Source organism: Lynx canadensis, chromosome A2 (genome assembly GCF_007474595.2).
Source record: "Lynx canadensis isolate LIC74 chromosome A2, mLynCan4.pri.v2, whole genome shotgun sequence".
NCBI classification, from domain to species: Eukaryota; Metazoa; Chordata; class Mammalia; order Carnivora; family Felidae; genus Lynx; species Lynx canadensis.
In genome coordinates this window covers 74,067,565-74,086,456 of record NC_044304.2, presented here as the reverse complement: position 1 = coordinate 74,086,456, position 18,892 = coordinate 74,067,565, and the positions used below count along the sequence as shown (strand labels likewise).

General features: G+C 42.2%; 1 protein-coding gene across 1 annotated transcript in view; it reads left to right on the top strand.

The window, feature by feature from the left end:
- POU6F2 (POU class 6 homeobox 2) overlaps window positions 1-18,892 on the top strand; it is a 491,340-nt gene that overhangs the window by 227,638 nt on the left and 244,810 nt on the right. The window contains exons 3-4 of the mRNA XM_030307717.1: window positions 1,115-1,206; window positions 4,764-4,992. Coding sequence (XP_030163577.1) covers window positions 1,115-1,206; window positions 4,764-4,992 — 321 coding nt within the window. The remainder of the gene's footprint in view (window positions 1-1,114; window positions 1,207-4,763; window positions 4,993-18,892) is intronic.

Here is an 18,892-nt window from a genome sequence, read left to right as displayed (position 1 = left end):
AGAAAACAAAAGTTACCAAGTAAAACCCTTCAAAAATTGCTGCTAGCTTTACTTATTTATTTTTTGTTTTGTTTTGCTTACTTATTCACCTATTTATTGTTACTGCCACTGCGCTCCTGCTCCGGTCTGTCCTGAAACAACGGCCAGAAGCATAGACAGAGATGTTGTACTGTTTAAGAAGGTCTGGGGGCGCCTGGGTGGCTCAGTCAGTTAAGCGTCGACTTGAGCTCAGGTCATGATCTCACGGTTCATGAGTTCGAACCCCATGTCCAGCTCTGTGCTGACAGCTCAGAGCCTGGAGCCTGCTTCGGATTCTGTGTCTCCCTCTCTCTCTGCCCCTCCCCTGCTCGCACTCTGTCTCTTTCTCTCTCAAAAATAAACATTTAAAAACAATTAAAAAAAAAACAAGGTTTGAAAGTCTTGCTCTTTTGGTGGCATTTCATTTTTCATGCTTTGGAGTCCAACAGGATTCCAAGCAAAGGAAGTGAGTTGTGTCCTGTGCTTAGCATAGCGGGGGGTCCCTGGAGTTAGCGAGGAATTCATGCTGTTTCAATTAGCATCCAGAAAACTTGCTTCAGGAGACCCACATGCTCTTCAGGGTATCACCTAAGGTGATTGCAAAAGTCTGTCTTTAGGAAAACATATTCTTGAGATTTGGTGTCTGAAACGTGCCTGGAGAAAAGGCTTAAGGGTATGAAGCCATATTAGGGGATAATATAGATGTACTTGGTCATGTCTGGGATCACGCTTTCTCTGGCTTTGGGAAATTAGATTAGCTGTTGCCCGCCTGTGCATAAAGGAGGCAGTCTCCCACCCATGCAACGCATTGGCATCCCCCATGCAAAATGATGGCTCACGCAAGCCTGTTAGTGCGGCTGATGATGGTGTCGCGTTCCCCCCCATCACAGCCTTCTCCCTCCCGGAATGACTGGCCATCCTGAATATCCGTTAGCATAATTTATGCAGTTGACAAGTGATTTGAGCACTGGAGCTATTGATAAACCACTCTGGCATGTCTGTACCTTAATGTTATGTGACATCACAGGAAAACGGGGTCATGTGCATTCCCGGGCTGGATCTTATATTAAGGGAGTGCTTCTGTTTTGAATTCCAGGGGCCAGAGGAAACCCAGCACTATCAGACCCAGGCACTCCTGACCAACACCAAGGCAGTCAGACCCACCTCCCTTTCCCGGTTGGGCCACAGGTCAGTATCTCTCAACTACTTTCCATTAGGGCTGCGTTTAGGGTGGTTCAACCATATAAATAACCAAATAAATAATAATGAGTTAAATCCAATCAACTCCAACAGAGCACACATGGCAATAAATTTTCGTATGGGGAAACTGTGTGACTACATTATTTATTAAATACCATCAAGAAAAAAAGTGTTCACAGAACTCTCTTTTTAAAGGAAATATTGGTTTTAATCATTTGGAATATTTTTTTTTCCCTTGAAATCCACTTCAACTGTGTTGGTTACTATGCAGCCTTCTAGAAAGTAAAACTTTAATGACTGGAGTGTGAAGAAAATTAAGTTATTTCAACCTTACGATAGCCATTTTTGAAATACAAGATGTGATTTAATATAAAAAAGTTAATGCAATTTTAATGCAAGTTCAGCTTATTGGGTTTGACAATACTGTACATCACATACAGCTCTTGCATTAATAAAGAAATACATTCATTATTTTTTAAAGTCCAATATTTGTTTCTTGCAGCCTGGTGTGGTTATATGGAGATGTAGAACACAATTATAAAAGCTGAGCTCTTTGCTATTATTGTTTTTTGGTGTTTTTTTTTTTTATCTCCGTCATTTAATGTGAAAGCTTTCAGAGTTCACCTGTTTTTATGGGAAAAGAAGCTCATATGTGAGCCTTTCTCTCTCTTTTGCTGTCATGGTTGTTCCTAAAAATTAATCACTTTCAGCACTCTGAGGGCTCACCAATTGAAGGCTTGAAAACCCAAGTTTAAGGGCTTGGGTGGTGGTCTTGGCTTTCTTGTTCCAGCTGCCACCAAGTCCTAATGTCTGTTTCGGGTCCTAATGTCTGAGCACCACGATGCCTCAGTGCTCAAGGACAGAAAGCCTGGGGAGGTGTCTCTTCGCCTATGGAAGCCCATAGAGGATTCTACTGGGAATCTTGGAAGACGGCTTCTTCCGGCCATACCTTTTCTGATTTCATGCTTGTGACACTGTGTGCATGTGTATGTGCGTGTGCGTGTGTGTGAACATACCAGGGCTGACAAACTCATGCCTCCGGGTCAGATAAGTGAATGACAGACCCAGACAGTGAGAAGCGTGGGTGGGCATTGTGACAAAGGGAGAAGGCATGCCCTGCTTTAACCCCGAGGATTCAATTTAAAAAAAAAAAAATACTACGTGCTCAAACCCCCAACTCTGTGTCCTGTACAGTCTAAGAACCAGTCATTTTCCTTCCTTCTTATTATGATGTTACTGTTGACAGTGGTGTCACATCAGCGATCTGAGCACCAGTTTATAATTTTGTACTTATTCCTAAAAAATACGTTTATTTTGTCTTTAGAGTAATTAAAAAAATTTTTTTTAACATTTTTACTTATTATTGAGAGACAGAGAGAGACAGAGCATGAGCATGGGAGAGGCAGACACAGAATCCGAAGCAGGGTCCAGGCTCCGAGCTGTCAGCACAGAGCCTGATGCAGGGCTCAAACTCACAAACTATGAGATCATGACCTGAGCCGAAGTCGGACGCTCAACCGACTAAGCCACCCAGGCACTCCCAATTTTATTTATTTATTTTTTAAAGAGAGACAGTTACTTTGTAAATTGAGTAGAGTCTAACAAATACATCAGGAGCTAGGCCTGTGGAGTCTGGACCAGTTGTCTAAAACCAGGCTACTTGATGTCCCAGGGCTTGTCCAGAAGCCTCCCTGGAAGGAGCTACGCAGGGTTGCTGTAGGCAGTGGCCAGAGGGTGGGTTCAGCCCTCCTCCCTTCATCCCTCTCTAAAACAGTTCCGTGTATTGAGAGGGGATGGTGAGAAAGGGGCGAGCCATGGGCTCTGAAGCAGTCTGCCCTCACATGAACCCCCCACAATCACCAGATATGGGACTTGGGGCAAGTTACTAATCTCTCTGGATCTCATTGGCAGGACAACTGCACTAACACATGCACAGCAATATTAGAATAGTGCCCGGCTATAATTTATTAGGCTTTGTGCTATGCTTGTATTTAATTACCTCTTACTTTATGGAATCATTCTGTATTAAACACACAGAAGTTGAAACCCCACAGTAAGAGTTTTGTATTGGTTCCACTAGAAGAAAAATAGACATGGGATTATGTGTCACATGGTTCCCCAAAAGGGTGCAACGAAAGTGCCAGATAAAGAACTGTAAGATCAAATACCTTCTAGTCATTTGGCCTGACCAGGACAAGAATCTCTCCTAGGTCATCCTGGTGGAAAGCCCACACTCGGGCTCAAACATGTCTGGGGCCCAAAGCGCACACTGATGAGTCTGCCTTTCCAGATCAAACAATGACTATTGGATGAATAGTGGATACAAACATATGTTTGGAATGTTGTATGAACTGAGCAAGGAATGTTAGAGTAATAACAGGAGACATCTATAAAAGATTTTCTAAATTACCACATCAAATATTTTCGCTTTTCTGTAGTTTTTTTTTTCAGATATCTTAATCATCCACACACGACTTCACCATTTTAATGATTGCATTATCATTGCTTAATGATTATCCAGTTTTTTAATGTATTCTCATTTTATAAACATTTTCCATTTTTCTAAAGAGGTGCCATAATGACCCACTTTAACAATTAGGTTATATCTTGTCAGGCTTAGTATGATAACAAAGTATGCTTCAGCATTTATATATTTTAAAATGTAATGCATATTTTCATTTATCTTTTGTCTTTTTACAATTTTTTAAACAATTTTTTAAGTTCATGTATTCTGAGAGAGAGAGAGAGAGAGAGAGAGAGAGCAGGAGGGGCAGAGAGAGAGGGAATGAGAAAATCCAAAGCACACTCTGCCCTCTCAGCGTAGAGCCCAATGTGGTGCTTGAACTCACGAACCATGAGATCATGACCTGAACCAAAACCGAGATTTGGATGGTTAACCAATTGAGCCACCCAGGAGCCTCTCCTTTGTCTTTTTGAATAATATCTTCAGGCTGTATCCCTGGAGTATGTTCTGAGTCAAAAGGGGTTGAATATTTTTGCAATTCTTGATATAGATTTCCAAATTACTTTCCAAAAGACTTATGATTGAGTACATGTCCTAAATCCACATAATGGTGTCACTACAGACTTACCAGCATGCTGTAACTCTTTTACATTATTTTTGATAAGTTAATAAATAAAAAATAGTATTTTATTGCTACATTTGAGCCAAAAAAAAAAAAATCCCCTGATGCCAATGAGTTCTTTCTGGAACAACACAGAACAAATAGGCAGAGAATTTCAAATATATAAGGATAAGATCAAATGAAAATTCATTGGAAGTATAATACATAAGTGTAAGGTATTACTTTAAAAGGTATTTGACGTCCTGAAAAGAAATCCAGACCAAATGAAATTTTCCAAAGAAATAAATGAAATGTGATTTCAATTTTTTTTTCTACTAGTTCGTTTTGGAATAGAGCATGCTTGTTTGCTACTTGTTCAGGAGATTTCTGACCCTGCTTAAGTAAAGGAAAATGCTCTAAAAGGCCATGTCCTGCTTGGTTCCACTGGAAAGTGAGCTAGGATTATCTGTTTCCTTGCAGCCACTTCTGACAGCACAACAGTTAGCCTCTGCTGTCGCTGGCGTGATGCCGGGAGGCACGCCAGCCCTCAACCAGCCTATCCTCATCCCCTTCAACATGGCCGGACAGCTAGGAGGACAACAAGGACTGGTCCTCACACTGCCTACCGCGAATCTCACCAACATCCAAGGGCTGGTAGCAGCAGCTGCGGCCGGAGGCATTATGACTCTGCCATTGCAAAATCTACAAGGTAACCCATTGTCTCCATGTGCCATGTTGGGCTCAATCCACTGGCCAGCGTTCTCTGAGGTGCTCAAGTGCCCAGTGGCGAATGTAGTTCAGAGTTACTTCCACTATTGAGGAGATGGAAGGCTTGTGTAGGCAGCAAAGTTTCAAGTGGTCTGTGAATCCCAAGCTTGGTCAAACCATGGGCTTTATCAGTCCTTGTTTCCTAACAGTGATTTGAAACCTTTCAGGTCTTCTGGAGTCACTTGTGAGCAATCATTGCACAACACATCAAAGATTTAGATGTAAAATTATTGTGTTGTTATTGGAGGACCTGAGTTACGATCTCATGAGTTCTTCAATATAGCCATCTGCAAAGAACAGTTAGGCATTATTTGTTTCTGTGGCAAGCAGTTGGAACATCTCAAATACAAGGTACCATTTGGAAGTCTTAATTTAAGTATTATCTTCCTTACTAAGTACTTTTAGTTACGATTATTAAACAGAAATTGTTTTACTTGAGATCATACTTTGTGATGAGAAAGATAGACTTGTATATCGAGGCTTTATATTCCATGGGCGTATAACAATGGCTGAACTCATTTTACTCTGGAAGGATAGTTCTCTTGGTACTACAAAAGTTTTCACTTTTCTTTAAAAGATTTGGTAACACTGGTTGATAGACTGATTTACAAAAGATTCTGTTAGAGGAAGAATTATATGGCGAAAAATGGCCTGAATATATTATTAGGATGCCTAACAAAAATAAGACAAATTGGTTTTGGACTGCTGAAAGTGTTTGTTTTCTCCATTGATATGAATCTTAGCAATTAAAAAATGTGGGGTCTTTTTACAGAGTGAGAGTTCAATTGTGTAAGTTATCAGAATAACAATTTAAAGTACTTTTGGTAGTTGGTCAAATGTCAGGGCTCCTTATGGCCAGAGCATCAGCCCATAGATTAAGAAATTGACCACGTAAGAACTGGTCAACTCTTGACCCAAACTTTCTTATACGCTGTATGTTCTAATATCCCACCTAGCATTGCCACTTCGTGACTTTCACTTTAATGTTTAAAACAAAGTCTGTCTTATACCATTAAATTGTGCCAGGAAACCTGCCATTCATAAATCATGCATGCCCAGGACATGCTAATGCACAAACTTTACTTCTTTCAAATTTGAGAGTGCCTGGGAGCCAGGATCTCAAGATTAAGCAAATAAGGCAGGAATAAACAAGGTAAAAAGCAGAAGTAACAAAGTGTAGGGAGAGGCTTTCTAATGTAGGTGCATGATGAAATCTTAATGAAGAAATGGGCATTATCAAAATGCAACCTTCCATTTGGAACATTTGTGCTTATGGGAATATTGAATATTATAAATAAACATAAGCTCGTGGAGCTCCTAGGTCATGAATTAATCTTGCTTGGTTAAAACAGACGCCAAAGTCAGAGTCCAAACAATCAGGCTTATGATATCTTTATTATAGCTTGGTATTCTTAGAATTTTAGTGCCTGGTTGTTTTAAGAGCTTGAAGTTAGTGACTGGTCCAATGTGGACTTCCATCAAGATTTTCTCTGGCTCTCTTTTCTTTAAATATCAAATTTAGGATTAGTGTGGAATTTGGTTCTTTTTACACCTTTGGTTTCAGAAAATGAATTCTAAGGTTTGTGGCCTGATTAAGTAGGTTCAATGAGAGTGCTAATTCTTTTTATCTCTTGGTGCTTCTTACACGATTTTCTTATCGGCCTCACCTTCAAAAGTGGATTGGAGTTGATGGTCAGGCTCTCATCTACTAAACAAACACAAGGGAACATGTCTCCCTTTGTCATTTCAGTGATGTTGGAAAGCAAGTGGTAAGGTCATTAAAATAAAACACCTTCCAGTAGCAGCTCAGCCCATTATAGGAAAACCTTCCTAATCAGTCTTAACACGCAAGCCTGTCCTCTAATACTTTTCCCTTCAATAACTTTGCAAATAAATCCCAATTCCTAAGTCACTGTTAGGATCCAGAAAAACTCCTTGGGCTTTTCTCTTCCTTTTGTATCTTCTCACATGATTTCTTCACCACCCAGACCTCACCGGGTGACTGGGGATTTCCTGGGGATATGTGGCTTCGTCTGCTGAGACAAGGAAAGTTCCAGGCAAACAAAAAAGAGTTGGTCATCCTGCCAGAAGTCCTGGGGCAATAAGGATGATAATTGGGTAAATGTCTCAAATCTCCATGGTGCCCAAGATGAGTGTCCACCTCCTGAAGTATAATGCCAATGGCATCCTGGCATTCAGCCAGCATCTGACCCAAGGATGATCTCACCACCTTTAGGGTACCTACTGCAGCCCTCGACAATCCGTAGGTAATGTCCATGGCTTGTGTAGTTTTCCAGGTTATATCACAGAAGGCGGTGGGATTCTAAGGATGGTGGGTGGATGGTTGGCAGGCTGGAAAGGCATCTGCAGGGCTCCTGATTGACTTTGAGACTGAGCCAATCCCAGGCATAATCCAGTCTCACCCCCTTTCAGGGGTAGTAATCTTGTACATGGTCTACAATACCTGAGGAGTCCTTACACTCATGTGTATAGTCAACCCATGTATGCCCCGCCCCTCCCCATGGTCCACCCTAGACAATGGACATAGTCACTTCCAAGGCTTTTAAGAGTCTTTTGATTCAGAGTCTGTGTCTCCCTCTCTCTCTGCCCAACCCCCCACTGTCTCTTTCTCAAAAACAAACATTAAAAAATATTGAGTCTTTTGAAACAACTAGTAAGTCTGCACAACTCAAATAGATACCCACCTTCTTGCGTGGTTTTATAAAACAAGTGTGATTAGTCAGTATGAGGGAGAGGGATTGAAGTGTTAAACTCCTCGTCTGAAGTGGAACCTGTTTCCATGTGATGCACTGAGTTCTGGATGGTTCCCCTCTTCCTCATTGTGAAACGTTAAGGGTTATTCATGAAGTAAATCTGCCAGCTGCAATTATCTCTGAGTATCCTCCAGCCTTCCTGCCTAGTCCTTCAGCCTATCTGTTCTTCTAGCCCCGAAACTACAAATTTGCTAAGAAAGAAAAATACTGACATCAGTTTCTTAATGGTTTTTGGAATTTGGGGATAAGTTTTCAAGTATCTTCTTCTTTACTAAAGGGATTAAGAGCTGCTTCATTTACGTTCCCTATCAAGTGACATGGAATTGCTCTCAGACCCTCAGAGGCCATGACTCATGCATGTATTTTAATGAGCACTAATGACATATTGTTACGATGAGTGGCTTTTCTTCACACAGGCAGCAGGGGTCCTATCACTGTCTGCTCCTCTGAGCGTCATTCCCAGACTAATGGCATCAGCTCTTGTTGGAGCTTGTTAGAAAAAGCAGACTCTCAGGCCCCACCCCAGACACATTGAACAGAATCTGCATTCTTAAAAAAATTCCCAGGAGATTCTTAGATACACTACAGTTTAAGAAAGCCTGGTCTAAGGAGCTTTTCCAAAATTCATCTGGCAAATCCCCTATTATCTCCAGCAACCTCTCCAGATTCCGATCATCCTCTGGTGATGGGGAGCCATGTGACTGTGATAAGCGACCTTGTTAATTTTCCTGCTCAGACCTCCCGAGGCTTCTATTGAGGGTAAAGAGTGAAACGAATAACTTGTTTGGGAATTAACTTATTGCTCCCGTTAGGACATTCGCATCCCCCAGACAGAGAGGGGTTCTCTTGCACAGTTGAAGCATTGTTAAAGTCCTTGCTCTGAGATTTTATCCAGCAAAAGCTTTGCATTGATGAAAAAGAGATCATATTGCCCTGCAGAAAACTCATTTGCATGGCCTGGGATTGTTTTCCCTTTCTCCTCAGATCCTTCTGTGCAGGAAAGAGATGCACCAATGAGGGGGTCTTTTTGTAAGGAAACAGCTGGGAGTAAGGTGTTAGAAATCTTGCAGAATCCCAGAAACAGCTGGCAGCCCAGACTGTGGCACCCTGGAAGTGAGGTTTGGAGATCAGAGAAAACAGTGAATCACTAAGCTGCAGGCTGTGTCATTCTCCCCTTGGAGAAGACAGGCATGTGTCCCCACTTCTAGGGTGACTAGTAACCTGTCTCCTCTCTTCTCCTGCTCCTCCCTGTGACTCTTCTCTATTGTGTTGGTTAACTTTTGGCTAGCCCATAATTTTGGCTCACTCGTATTCCATTCTGTCTCCTTGGAGGACATGCATCTTCCCAACTCATGTACCTCCCAGGAACACTCCGTTGCTATTTCAGTCTCCATCGTCTCTATCTTGATGCCCATCTCCACGTCTGTCAAAATTCAGACTCTCCAAAATTCAAATTCCTAATGGGCTGAGACTTGGCATTCTAGACTACCTTGTAGGTCACTGGCCAGACTAGAGATTGACTGCCCCATGTGGAAGTGTGCATTCCTGTCCAGTCAGCTGTAATGTGAATGGAAGGGGGGAGCTGGGATAACATGGTGTGGAACATGGGCAATATGCTTAAGAAATATTAGACAGAAGAAAAAAAGAAAAATAAAAGGAAACATTAGATGGGAGATGATGAGGGCCTCCCTCAGAAGTAGAAGGGGCACTGGGGGAGGCAGGCCACTGGGAGTAGCCTGCCCACTGGGAATCCTACACAGACTAATAGGCCCTCCCGTGTGCATGGGAAGAGATTGAGACATACCCTGAACTCAGAAATGCCAAGGTGGGGTCTAGATTCTGAATATTTTAGGGGAGGTCCGTGGAAGTTCTGGCTGGGATTCAAGGGCACAAGTGCTCTAAACTCAGGTAAGACCTAGAAATGACCTACCCCTCAACACTCCATGTCCCTACATGAAGTAGATACAGATTTGCGTTCTCTCCTCTCTTAACCTTTGAGAGCCCCTGCCCCCTTCCAAGCACCTCCCACCATCACCACTCCGGATCTTCCCATTCCCGTGTCCTTTGTCTCTCTGCTGCCCACAGAGATTTGCTCTCAGGTGACTGTCAGCAAACCCACACCTGTGACACTAGACTAACAATGACCGGAAAGCTCAAAGAAAGAAAATGACTAAGGCTGCTCTGTCACATACGTGATAAACTTTCAAAGTCAGTGTTTTCCATTTACTTATTATTTTGAAACACACCTGTGCTAAAAATATAATGTGCATTTGTCCTAGTGTGGGAACTGGATTATCACTTGATGGGGCAAAACAAAGTCCCCATGTGGAACTCACGCAAATGTGTTGTGTTTTTTCCTTTGTAAGATTCAGGCAGGAAATGTCAACGAATACAACCTCGTATTTGTTGGAACAAGTGACAACAAGCCACAGAGGGGTTAATGGGACAGCAGGGGTGGGTCCACATCTAGGGCAGATGATTCAAGTTAGTGACTTTTCTCATTGCACAGACTGAGACAACCCACTAATCACCGTGGACAACATAAATGGAGAATATAAATGTGCTACGTAGGAGATTTATATCAAAGTGTGAACATTCCAGTTCAGTCAAGCATAACATTTAAATTAATGACCAAAAATACATTAGAGAGTGCTGCTTAACCTGAACATGGAAAAGCAATTAGGTTCAAGGCAAGTTGAAAACTCAAGGCCAAGGGTGGGTTTTCCTGCCCTTCGTGCTGGCTGGAAAACAGCCCTCATTTTCTCTCACTCTCCAAAGTCAAGTCAGGGAAAAGTATGGGGAATACTTTCGGTTTGGGGGATTTTGGCTGCAAATTGCATTACATTTTCTTTTTGTTTGTTTTGTTTGTCCTTGTTGTTTTAACCAAGGTATCATTTACATACAATAAAATGCATGGATCTTAGGTGGCACACAGCTCAATGTGTCTTGATAATTCTATGCCTCCATGCAACCTCCATCCACCACAGTTGATACAGAAAACATTTCATTTTCCCCCAAAGGTTCCCTTGTGTCCCTTTGTAGTCAATCCCCTACCTCAAACCAGGCAACTCTGATATTTTCGATTCATTTTGTTTGTTCTAGAACTTCACATACATCGATTCCTACAGTACATATGCTTTCGTGTCTGGCTTTTTTCACTCGGCATCATGTTTTTGAGATTCTTCCGTGTTGTTGTGTATGTCAGTAGTTCCTTTATTTCTTTCCTAAGCAGTATTACATTGTAAGAAGACGCCACAATCTGTTTATCCATAACCAGCCCACATCCTAGCAGGCAGACATGGTGAAGTTCCCCTGCCCTGGGGGTAGAGAGAGTTGTCTCCATTGAACACCCCTTGGGAAGCATCCATGACCACTGTTCTCCTTGGCCCTTTGCTATATCCCTGGGAGATTCTTCCCTGCCCATCACCTTTCTTAGCTACATCTGAAGAGAAAATTGAGAAATATGCCTCAGTCCCTGTATGGCTTATGGAAGCTTGGGGGCCGAAGGGGTTGCTTGAAGTTTCCAATAGTTAAAGATTTGTAGCTTCCTTGGGAATCTGGTTCTGTCAGAAACTGAGAATGCTTCTGATCTTTTTGCTTTCAGTCAGTTCCAGATGCCAAAGTTTTTTCCAAGGCATACATCTTCCGTGTAATTTATTTTTGCTTTTTCCCTCCCTCAGTTCTCTGTTTCAATTCAATCGGCCTCAGGGTATGGGCACTCTGACCTCCTTGGTGTTCTCTAAACATGCACCTACCCAAGGGCCTTTGCACAGGTCACTTCCTCTGACTGAAGGACTGTTTCCCCAGAAAGCATCAGCCTACTTCCTCCCTCACTGTCCCCAATACCCGTTTCCTCTGACCTGATTTCCTTCATTTACCTGTCCATAGCGCTTACTACCTTCTACATAGATTTAAAATCTCAGAAATTGTTGAGTCTTTCTTATCTTGTCTTGTCTTCTCTTCTTTTCTCTCCCCCTTCTTTCCTTCCTTCCTTCCTTCCTTCCTTCCTTCCTTCCTTCCTTCCTTCCTTCCTCCCTTCCTTTTACTGCAGCCACCTAGGACAGTGGAGGCAGCATCCTGATGCTTAGCCCTGATGCTCTAGGGGATGATATCTACATATAGTGTGTTAATAATATGTAGTGTTTATCTAGTCCTGCCCTTAGGACGTATGTCCTACAAGAAGCATCTTTGTTTGGTTCAGTGATGTGGCCCAAGAACTGGAACAGTGCCTGGCTCATAATAAGTGATCAAAAATAGATGGATAGAGAATGAATGGATGGATGGCTGGATTTTAAACCAGGAGTCAGTCAAGTGAAGAGAAGTAAAGAGAACATTCAGTGTAGAGAATAAGGCATGAGGGTCCTCTGAACAGTTTTTGTTATTGTTCAAGTGAAGGTTAGGAGTCTGAAATGGCAAGAAATCAGACTGGAGGAGCAGGAAGGGGTAATACTGGAGAGCCTTGTATGCCTTTCCTGTACATGCTGAGCGGCCTCATAGGGCCCGATGTGTTAAGAGATGAGCAAACCTAAAGGTGATGCAATTATGCTATGATATTTTCATGGGTATATGTTTGCATTTCCTTAGTAATGCTTATGTAATGCCAAGGACTGAAAGCAGCTTATGATACAAGAAACCTGAAAGGCCAAATGCTGTTTTTTAAAAAAAGAAGAAACCTAGATGAAGATTCGGACCTAGGGGACAAGTCAAAGGGGAGGCACATCACATTCATACACTTATTTATCTATTTGTTTATTTATTTATTGAAAGAGACAGAGTGAAAGCAGGGGAGGGGTAGAGAGAGAGAGAATCTCAAGCAAGCTGCACTCTGAGAACAGAGCCTGATGCAGGGCTCAATCCCATGACTGAGAGACCATGACTTGAACCAAAACCAAGAGTTGGAAGCTTAACCAACTGAGCTGCCAAGGCACCCCCACATTCCATACTTTCAATTATCTGACAGTAAACAGAGTCATATCAGCTTAACAAGAAACAAGGTCTTTTTTTTTTTCTTTTTTGCTTTTCACTAATTTTATTTATTTACTCAATGTATACCTACTGAGCTTTCATAGCATATTAGGTCATGATCTCAGCTTAGGGTATAACAGGAAACAAAACAAAGAGAGACTCTGAAGGCACTGTGCTCATGCAGGATGTAAAGGAGAATGAAACAATGAAGGGTGGCAGGCATGGGGACATGATGTATTTTACACAGGGTCATCAGCATCAGTCTTTCCACTGGACAGAGACCCAAAGGACATGAGGGACAAAGCTATATAATATCTGGGGGAAGAGTATCCCAGATTAAAGTTCCAGATGCTGAGAAAAGTTCATCACACAGATTCCCAATGAAGAACTGTGGAACCGACTGGTGGACAGGACACTGGGCATCTTTTGGGTTCACTAGGTTGTACTACAGTAACTAACAAGCACACGGTCTCAGTGAGGTGCCACAGAGGTTTATTTTTGTGTTTATTTCATAATACATGTTGGCTGCAGGTCAACGGTGGCATTGCTGAACATCCTCTTTCTAGGGTCCAGGCTGAAGAAGCACCCTCTTCCTGGAATAGGCCTTTCTCATCACACAGGGAAGAAAGAGCAGCAGAAACACAATGACTTCCAAATCTTTGGCTCAGAAGTGGCTTACATCACTTCCATTCATGTCTTGATCAAGCCTGCTGCCAATGGGAATGAGGATACCCCTAAAGCGGAGGGTGTTTCTCGAGCACATGATTGGAAGCTATATTACAAGGTGCTACACTGTTCAATCCCCACTGCACTGAAAATACCCTGCATGAGAATTTGACTTAGGTCAACTTTAAGATTCCTTCCAACACCAAGAGTTTACCATTCCATTAGGTGAACCCATTAGGTGAGACCATTAGGTAAAATGGGCTATCCGTGGGTTCCTTTGAATACAACTCAGTAATAATTTCATAAAGTAGTAGAATTCAAACAATAAATATAAAAATAGATTACAAATTTATGGAACAATTGGGGACTTTAAAAAATAGCACATGTACACATGTAAAAGTATGACTCCTTTTTAAAAAATTTTTTTTTAATGTTTATTTATGTTTGAGACAGAGAGAGTGCACGAGCAGGGGAGGGGCAGAGAGAGAAAGGGAGACACAGAATCTGGAAACAGGCTCCAAGCTCTGAGCTGTCAGCAAAGAGCCCGATGTGGGGCTCAAACTCACAGACCGTGAGATCGTGACCTGAGGTGAAGTCAGATGCTTAACCAACTGAGCCACCCAGGTGCCCCAAATATGACTCCTTTTATGTAACATTCAGGAAAAGGCAAAATGATGGGGACGGAAAGAGATCAGTGGTGACCAGGGGTAGGCACTGGGGGAAGGAGTTGACTATAAAGCAGTGCAAGGGAATTTGGGAGGCTGATGAGACAGTTCTCTGTCTCAATCATGATGGAGGTTACAGGACTCCATGTGTTTGTTAAACTGCATGCTAGAAAGGGTGAATCTTACTGTATGTAAAATATACCTGTTTTTTAAAAAAAGGGAAGTATATGGTATGGTGCTTATAAAATACCAATAAAACATCAACTTAGGGGTGCCTGAGTGGCTCAATCATTTAAGCCTCTGACTGTGGCTTAGGTCATGATCTTGCAGTCTATGAGTTTAAGCCCCGCATTGGGCTCTGTGCTACCAGCTCAGAGCCTAGGGCCTGCTTCAGATTCTGTGTCTCCCCCTCTCTCTGACCCTCCCATGCTCATACTCTGTCTCTGTCTCTCAATAATAAATAAGCGTTAAAAAAAAATTAAAACACCAACTTAATGTTAAAACATAAAAAAGAATATGTATGGGGCTCCTGGGTGGCTCAGTTGCTTAAGTGTCCAGTTGACTTCGGCTTAGGTCACAAACTCACCGTTTGTGAGTTCGAGCCCCACATCAGGCTCTCTGCTGTCAGCACAGAGCTTACTTCAGGTCCTCTGTCGCCCTGAGTCTCTGCCCCTCCCCCACTCGACTCCTTTTCTCTCTCTCTCTCTCTCTCTCTCTCTCAAAAATAAATAAACTTTAAAAAAGAATATGTGAGGGGCGCCTGGGTGGCACAGTCGGTTAAGCGTCCGACTTCAGCCAGGTCACGATCTCGCGTTCCGTGCGTTCGAGCCCCGCGTCAGGCTCTGGGCTGATGGCTCAGAGCCTGGAGCCTGTTTCTGATTCTGTGTCTCCCTCTCTCTCTGCCCCTCGCCCGTTCATGCTCTGTCTCTCTCTGTCCCAAAAATAAATAAACGTTGAAAAAAAATTAAAAAAAAAAAAAAAAGAATATGTGAGTACAAATCTGCTAATAAAATGAAAGCTAGGGAAAGCTTCATGGAGACAAGAGACTCAAGTTTTCCCATTAAAGAAAGTGTTAATGGCTCTGTTTCTCAGATGCACAAGTGAACACTAAAATAACACAGATTTTTACATGCACACAATTTGACTCCAGTTGTTTGAAAGAAATCCAAACACACAGCCACACACCCCACAGAGAGAGGAAAGAAAACTACTGTATACAACAAAGTGTTACTGGTAGATTCTAGACAGCAAGAAATTATGGATGATGTTTTCCTTCTTTAAATTTCTTCATTAACTGGGGCGCCTGGGTGGCGCAGTCGGTTAAGCGTCCGACTTCAGCCAGGTCACGATCTCGCAGTCTGTGAGTTCGAGCCCCGCGTCGGGCTCTGGGCTGATGGCTCAGAGCCTGGAGCCTGTTTCCGATTCTGTGTCTCCCTCTCTCTCTGCCCCTCCCTCGTTCATGCTCTGTCTCTCTCTGTCCCAAAAATAAATAAACGTTGAAAAAAAAAAAAAATAAATAAATAAATAAATTTCTTCATTAATAAGTATTATTCCAAAATCAGAATACTTTGTATTCATTAAAGTTAAAAGTCATATCCAAAGCATCATTATTAGCATCGACAAGGTTGGGTCTATGGGTCTGCTGTCTTGCCCTTCTAACCACCTTTTTAAAAAAGCATCCCTCAACTCAAAGAGGATTAATTCTCAAATTAACACTACAACCACAAAACAACTCTATGCATTCATGATGTATGAGCAATCTTTAATACGAGTAAAATTGCCTTTAAATGTGCTTGATTTTATTGATCAAGGGATAATTTATAGTCAGGGAGTGGATGAGGGGTAGGCACGTGTTTCTGAGCGTTCTGTCATTCTTGATGAAGGAAACAGTAGGTGGCCATGGGCGCTGCTTTTCCTAATAATTTACTTTTGTGCTATTCTAGTGATGTCCATACCCAGAAAGTGTCGTCCCCAAGGGCATCATGAACATGAGAGCGGAGGTCTAATACCACTCACAGAAAGGGCAATGCAGCACCTGCCAGAAACAAGAAGAGTGGACTCGGGCTTTTCGTATGCAATGATTTCTCAGCCTCTGATAGGTGGCTTGCTGTCACAAAGTCCAATATTAAAAATATCTAGTGCATAAATTCATATTTGCGGTGTTATTCAGAAGAGCCCCACCTGACACACCATACAATAATACCAAATCCACCATAAAGAAGTTATGAAAGTTGTTGCATGTGTCTTACTCCAGCAGTTTTTCAAACCTCCGTATCTCCGAGGCTTCAGACTTTTTATTTAAAATACCTGGAAAGCCCGTTCTGCAGTATATTATCCTTGAAGCAGGCGTCACTGAGGCACTAGGGTATGGATTAAACTGGAAGCACATGAATGAGGAGTATGACTAGTATACTGTGTATTTAAGAGATACTGTCAATGGAATAAAGCATTGTCAAAGGATAATGGTTTCCAGCTGCCACATAAATGTCAAAGCAAAGCCAAAGCATTTATTTTCAAAGCAAAAGGCAGGGAAGTAATGTGATCCCCAGTTTGTACATAATAAGGCTGTAAATCCATCAGGGCTCTTGATGGCATGCAGCGGTGTGTCCACACTAGGATGTGCAAACTGGATTAGATTCCAAGGCAGCCATCAGAGCTCTTTTCCAAGATGGCTGCCGCTAGAATGACACTAAACATAAAACCAGAAAAGATTGTGCTCAGAATGTTTCTCAAACCTACTCCATTACCAAGGATGAGAGAGACTGGGATTATTTGTTCAAATTTCCTCTGGGACCAAAATAAAGAAGTCTTCTGTGTCTTTTGGAAAGTGTGGAGGAGGCGGGCAGGGAGTGGGGAGGTACTGAAAGTAAGGAGATGGGAGTTGGCCCCTCCGTTCCCCTCTGCCAATGTTCAGAGAATGAAGAGGTAGAGTTGCCAAGAAAGTCCGGTCTTCTTGTACGCGTGTGATTCTTGAAGGGCAGATTTCCAGCGAGAGGTCACAGCTGTCATTTCTTGGCCCCTCCAGAGAAAAGCTCAACCTCATTTCTTGCCCTGAGCTGTGCACAAAGATTGACTGATGGATTTCACAAATACTTGCTAAGCATCTGCTCTTTTCCAGGCACTGTGGCACTGTGGTAGGCACTCCGGTCTGGTTAGAAAAGAGGCCTTTGTAGTAATCAGGGAGAGAAAGGGTCCGGGTGGCCATGATGAAGAGCAGAGGATTCATTGAGGAGACATTAACAAGATGCGTTTGGTAGGACTTGGTGATGGATTAAATGTAGAGGGATAAAAGGAAAGACAGGGGGGCGCCTGGGTGGCGCAGTCGGTTAAGCGTCCGACTTCAGCCAGGTCACGATCTCGCGGTCCGTGAGTTCGAGCCCCGCGTCAGGCTCTGGGCTGACGGCTCAGAGCCTGGAGCCTGTTTCCGATTCTGTGTCTCCCTCTCTCTCTGCCCCTCCCCCATTCATGCTCTGTCTCTCTCTGTCCCAAAAATGAATAAACGTTGAAAAAAAAAATTAAAAAAAAAAAAAAAAAAAGGAAAGACAGGGAGCTGTTTAGCTAATTTGACATGTGACTTCATTGCCTATGGAAATTTTAAATGGAAATACCAGTGGCCAGTTGAAAATACATGGTTCTGAAACTCAGAATGGAATTGGCACTGGAGACCCTGATGTAGACACCATCAACACGTGTGACTGAAACCAGGGAGGGAAGACATTTCTGGGAAAGAAGAGGTTAGGGAAGGATCACGAGTCAAGCCATTGGAAGAGGAAGATACAGGCACAGCCGAGACCGAGGAAAAGTCCCAACGTGCATGATTGTTCTGCACCAGCTTAGCCTGCAATTCTTTGGGTTTGGATTAACTTTCCTTGGACATAATCGACACATTCACACTGGAGCTTCTGGCTGTTGCTTACCCCTTACATAGCCAGAGTGCAACAAGAAAGAGCCTAAAAATTGTATCTGTCAATTTGCTCTTTATCTTCTGAAGACATGCCAAGTTTCCATATATAAAGAAGCTATTTTAAGAGCTTGTACCTAAAAGCTTGAACAGGATTTGCTGTCTTGCTGGAAAGTAACTCCACTGATTTAAATCTATTATTTAAAAATGTAGTTGTAGTCTTAAAAATCTCAAAATGAAAGTACTTGAGTCTTTTTTTCCCCCCTCCATTCTTCTTTTTAAAGCACTTTGGGTCATGCCCACTGTAGCCATGCAGGGCAGAGGAAGCAGCATTGGCCTTGGTATGGGGTATGGATAGAGGAGGACACCTGTGCTGGGGAAAAGCCGTAGTATAGATAATATACTTTTAATTTTCGAGAATTACTTATGTTGGAAAACTATGTCTTATTGCTAGCAAAATTAGTCACTGAACATCTTTTGGTTCCACATTAACCTTTTTTTTTTTTTTTTTTTTTTGCTTTACTATTATCTCCCAAATTGTATTAATCAATCATGCTCACCCACTGTATAGCCAAAATTTACAACAAAACAAAACAAAACGAAACTCAGTATGTTTGTCGTTTGTCACCAGATTAGGATTAGCACAAAATGCAGGTCCATTAAAACATTCTTAGGCATCTCGGTTCCCCTGTGTGCCATTATTTTAGAAATTCTTAGCAGAACATATATATATTCAACACTTGACATAAGATAATTTGAGTTTGCTGTGTTTGGAAAATAACTCACAGGGGAGAAAGTTGCATTAAATAAATAATAGAGATAAAATTTATACTTCTATATATTTCAAAGCTAATGTCGCTAACTTACAAT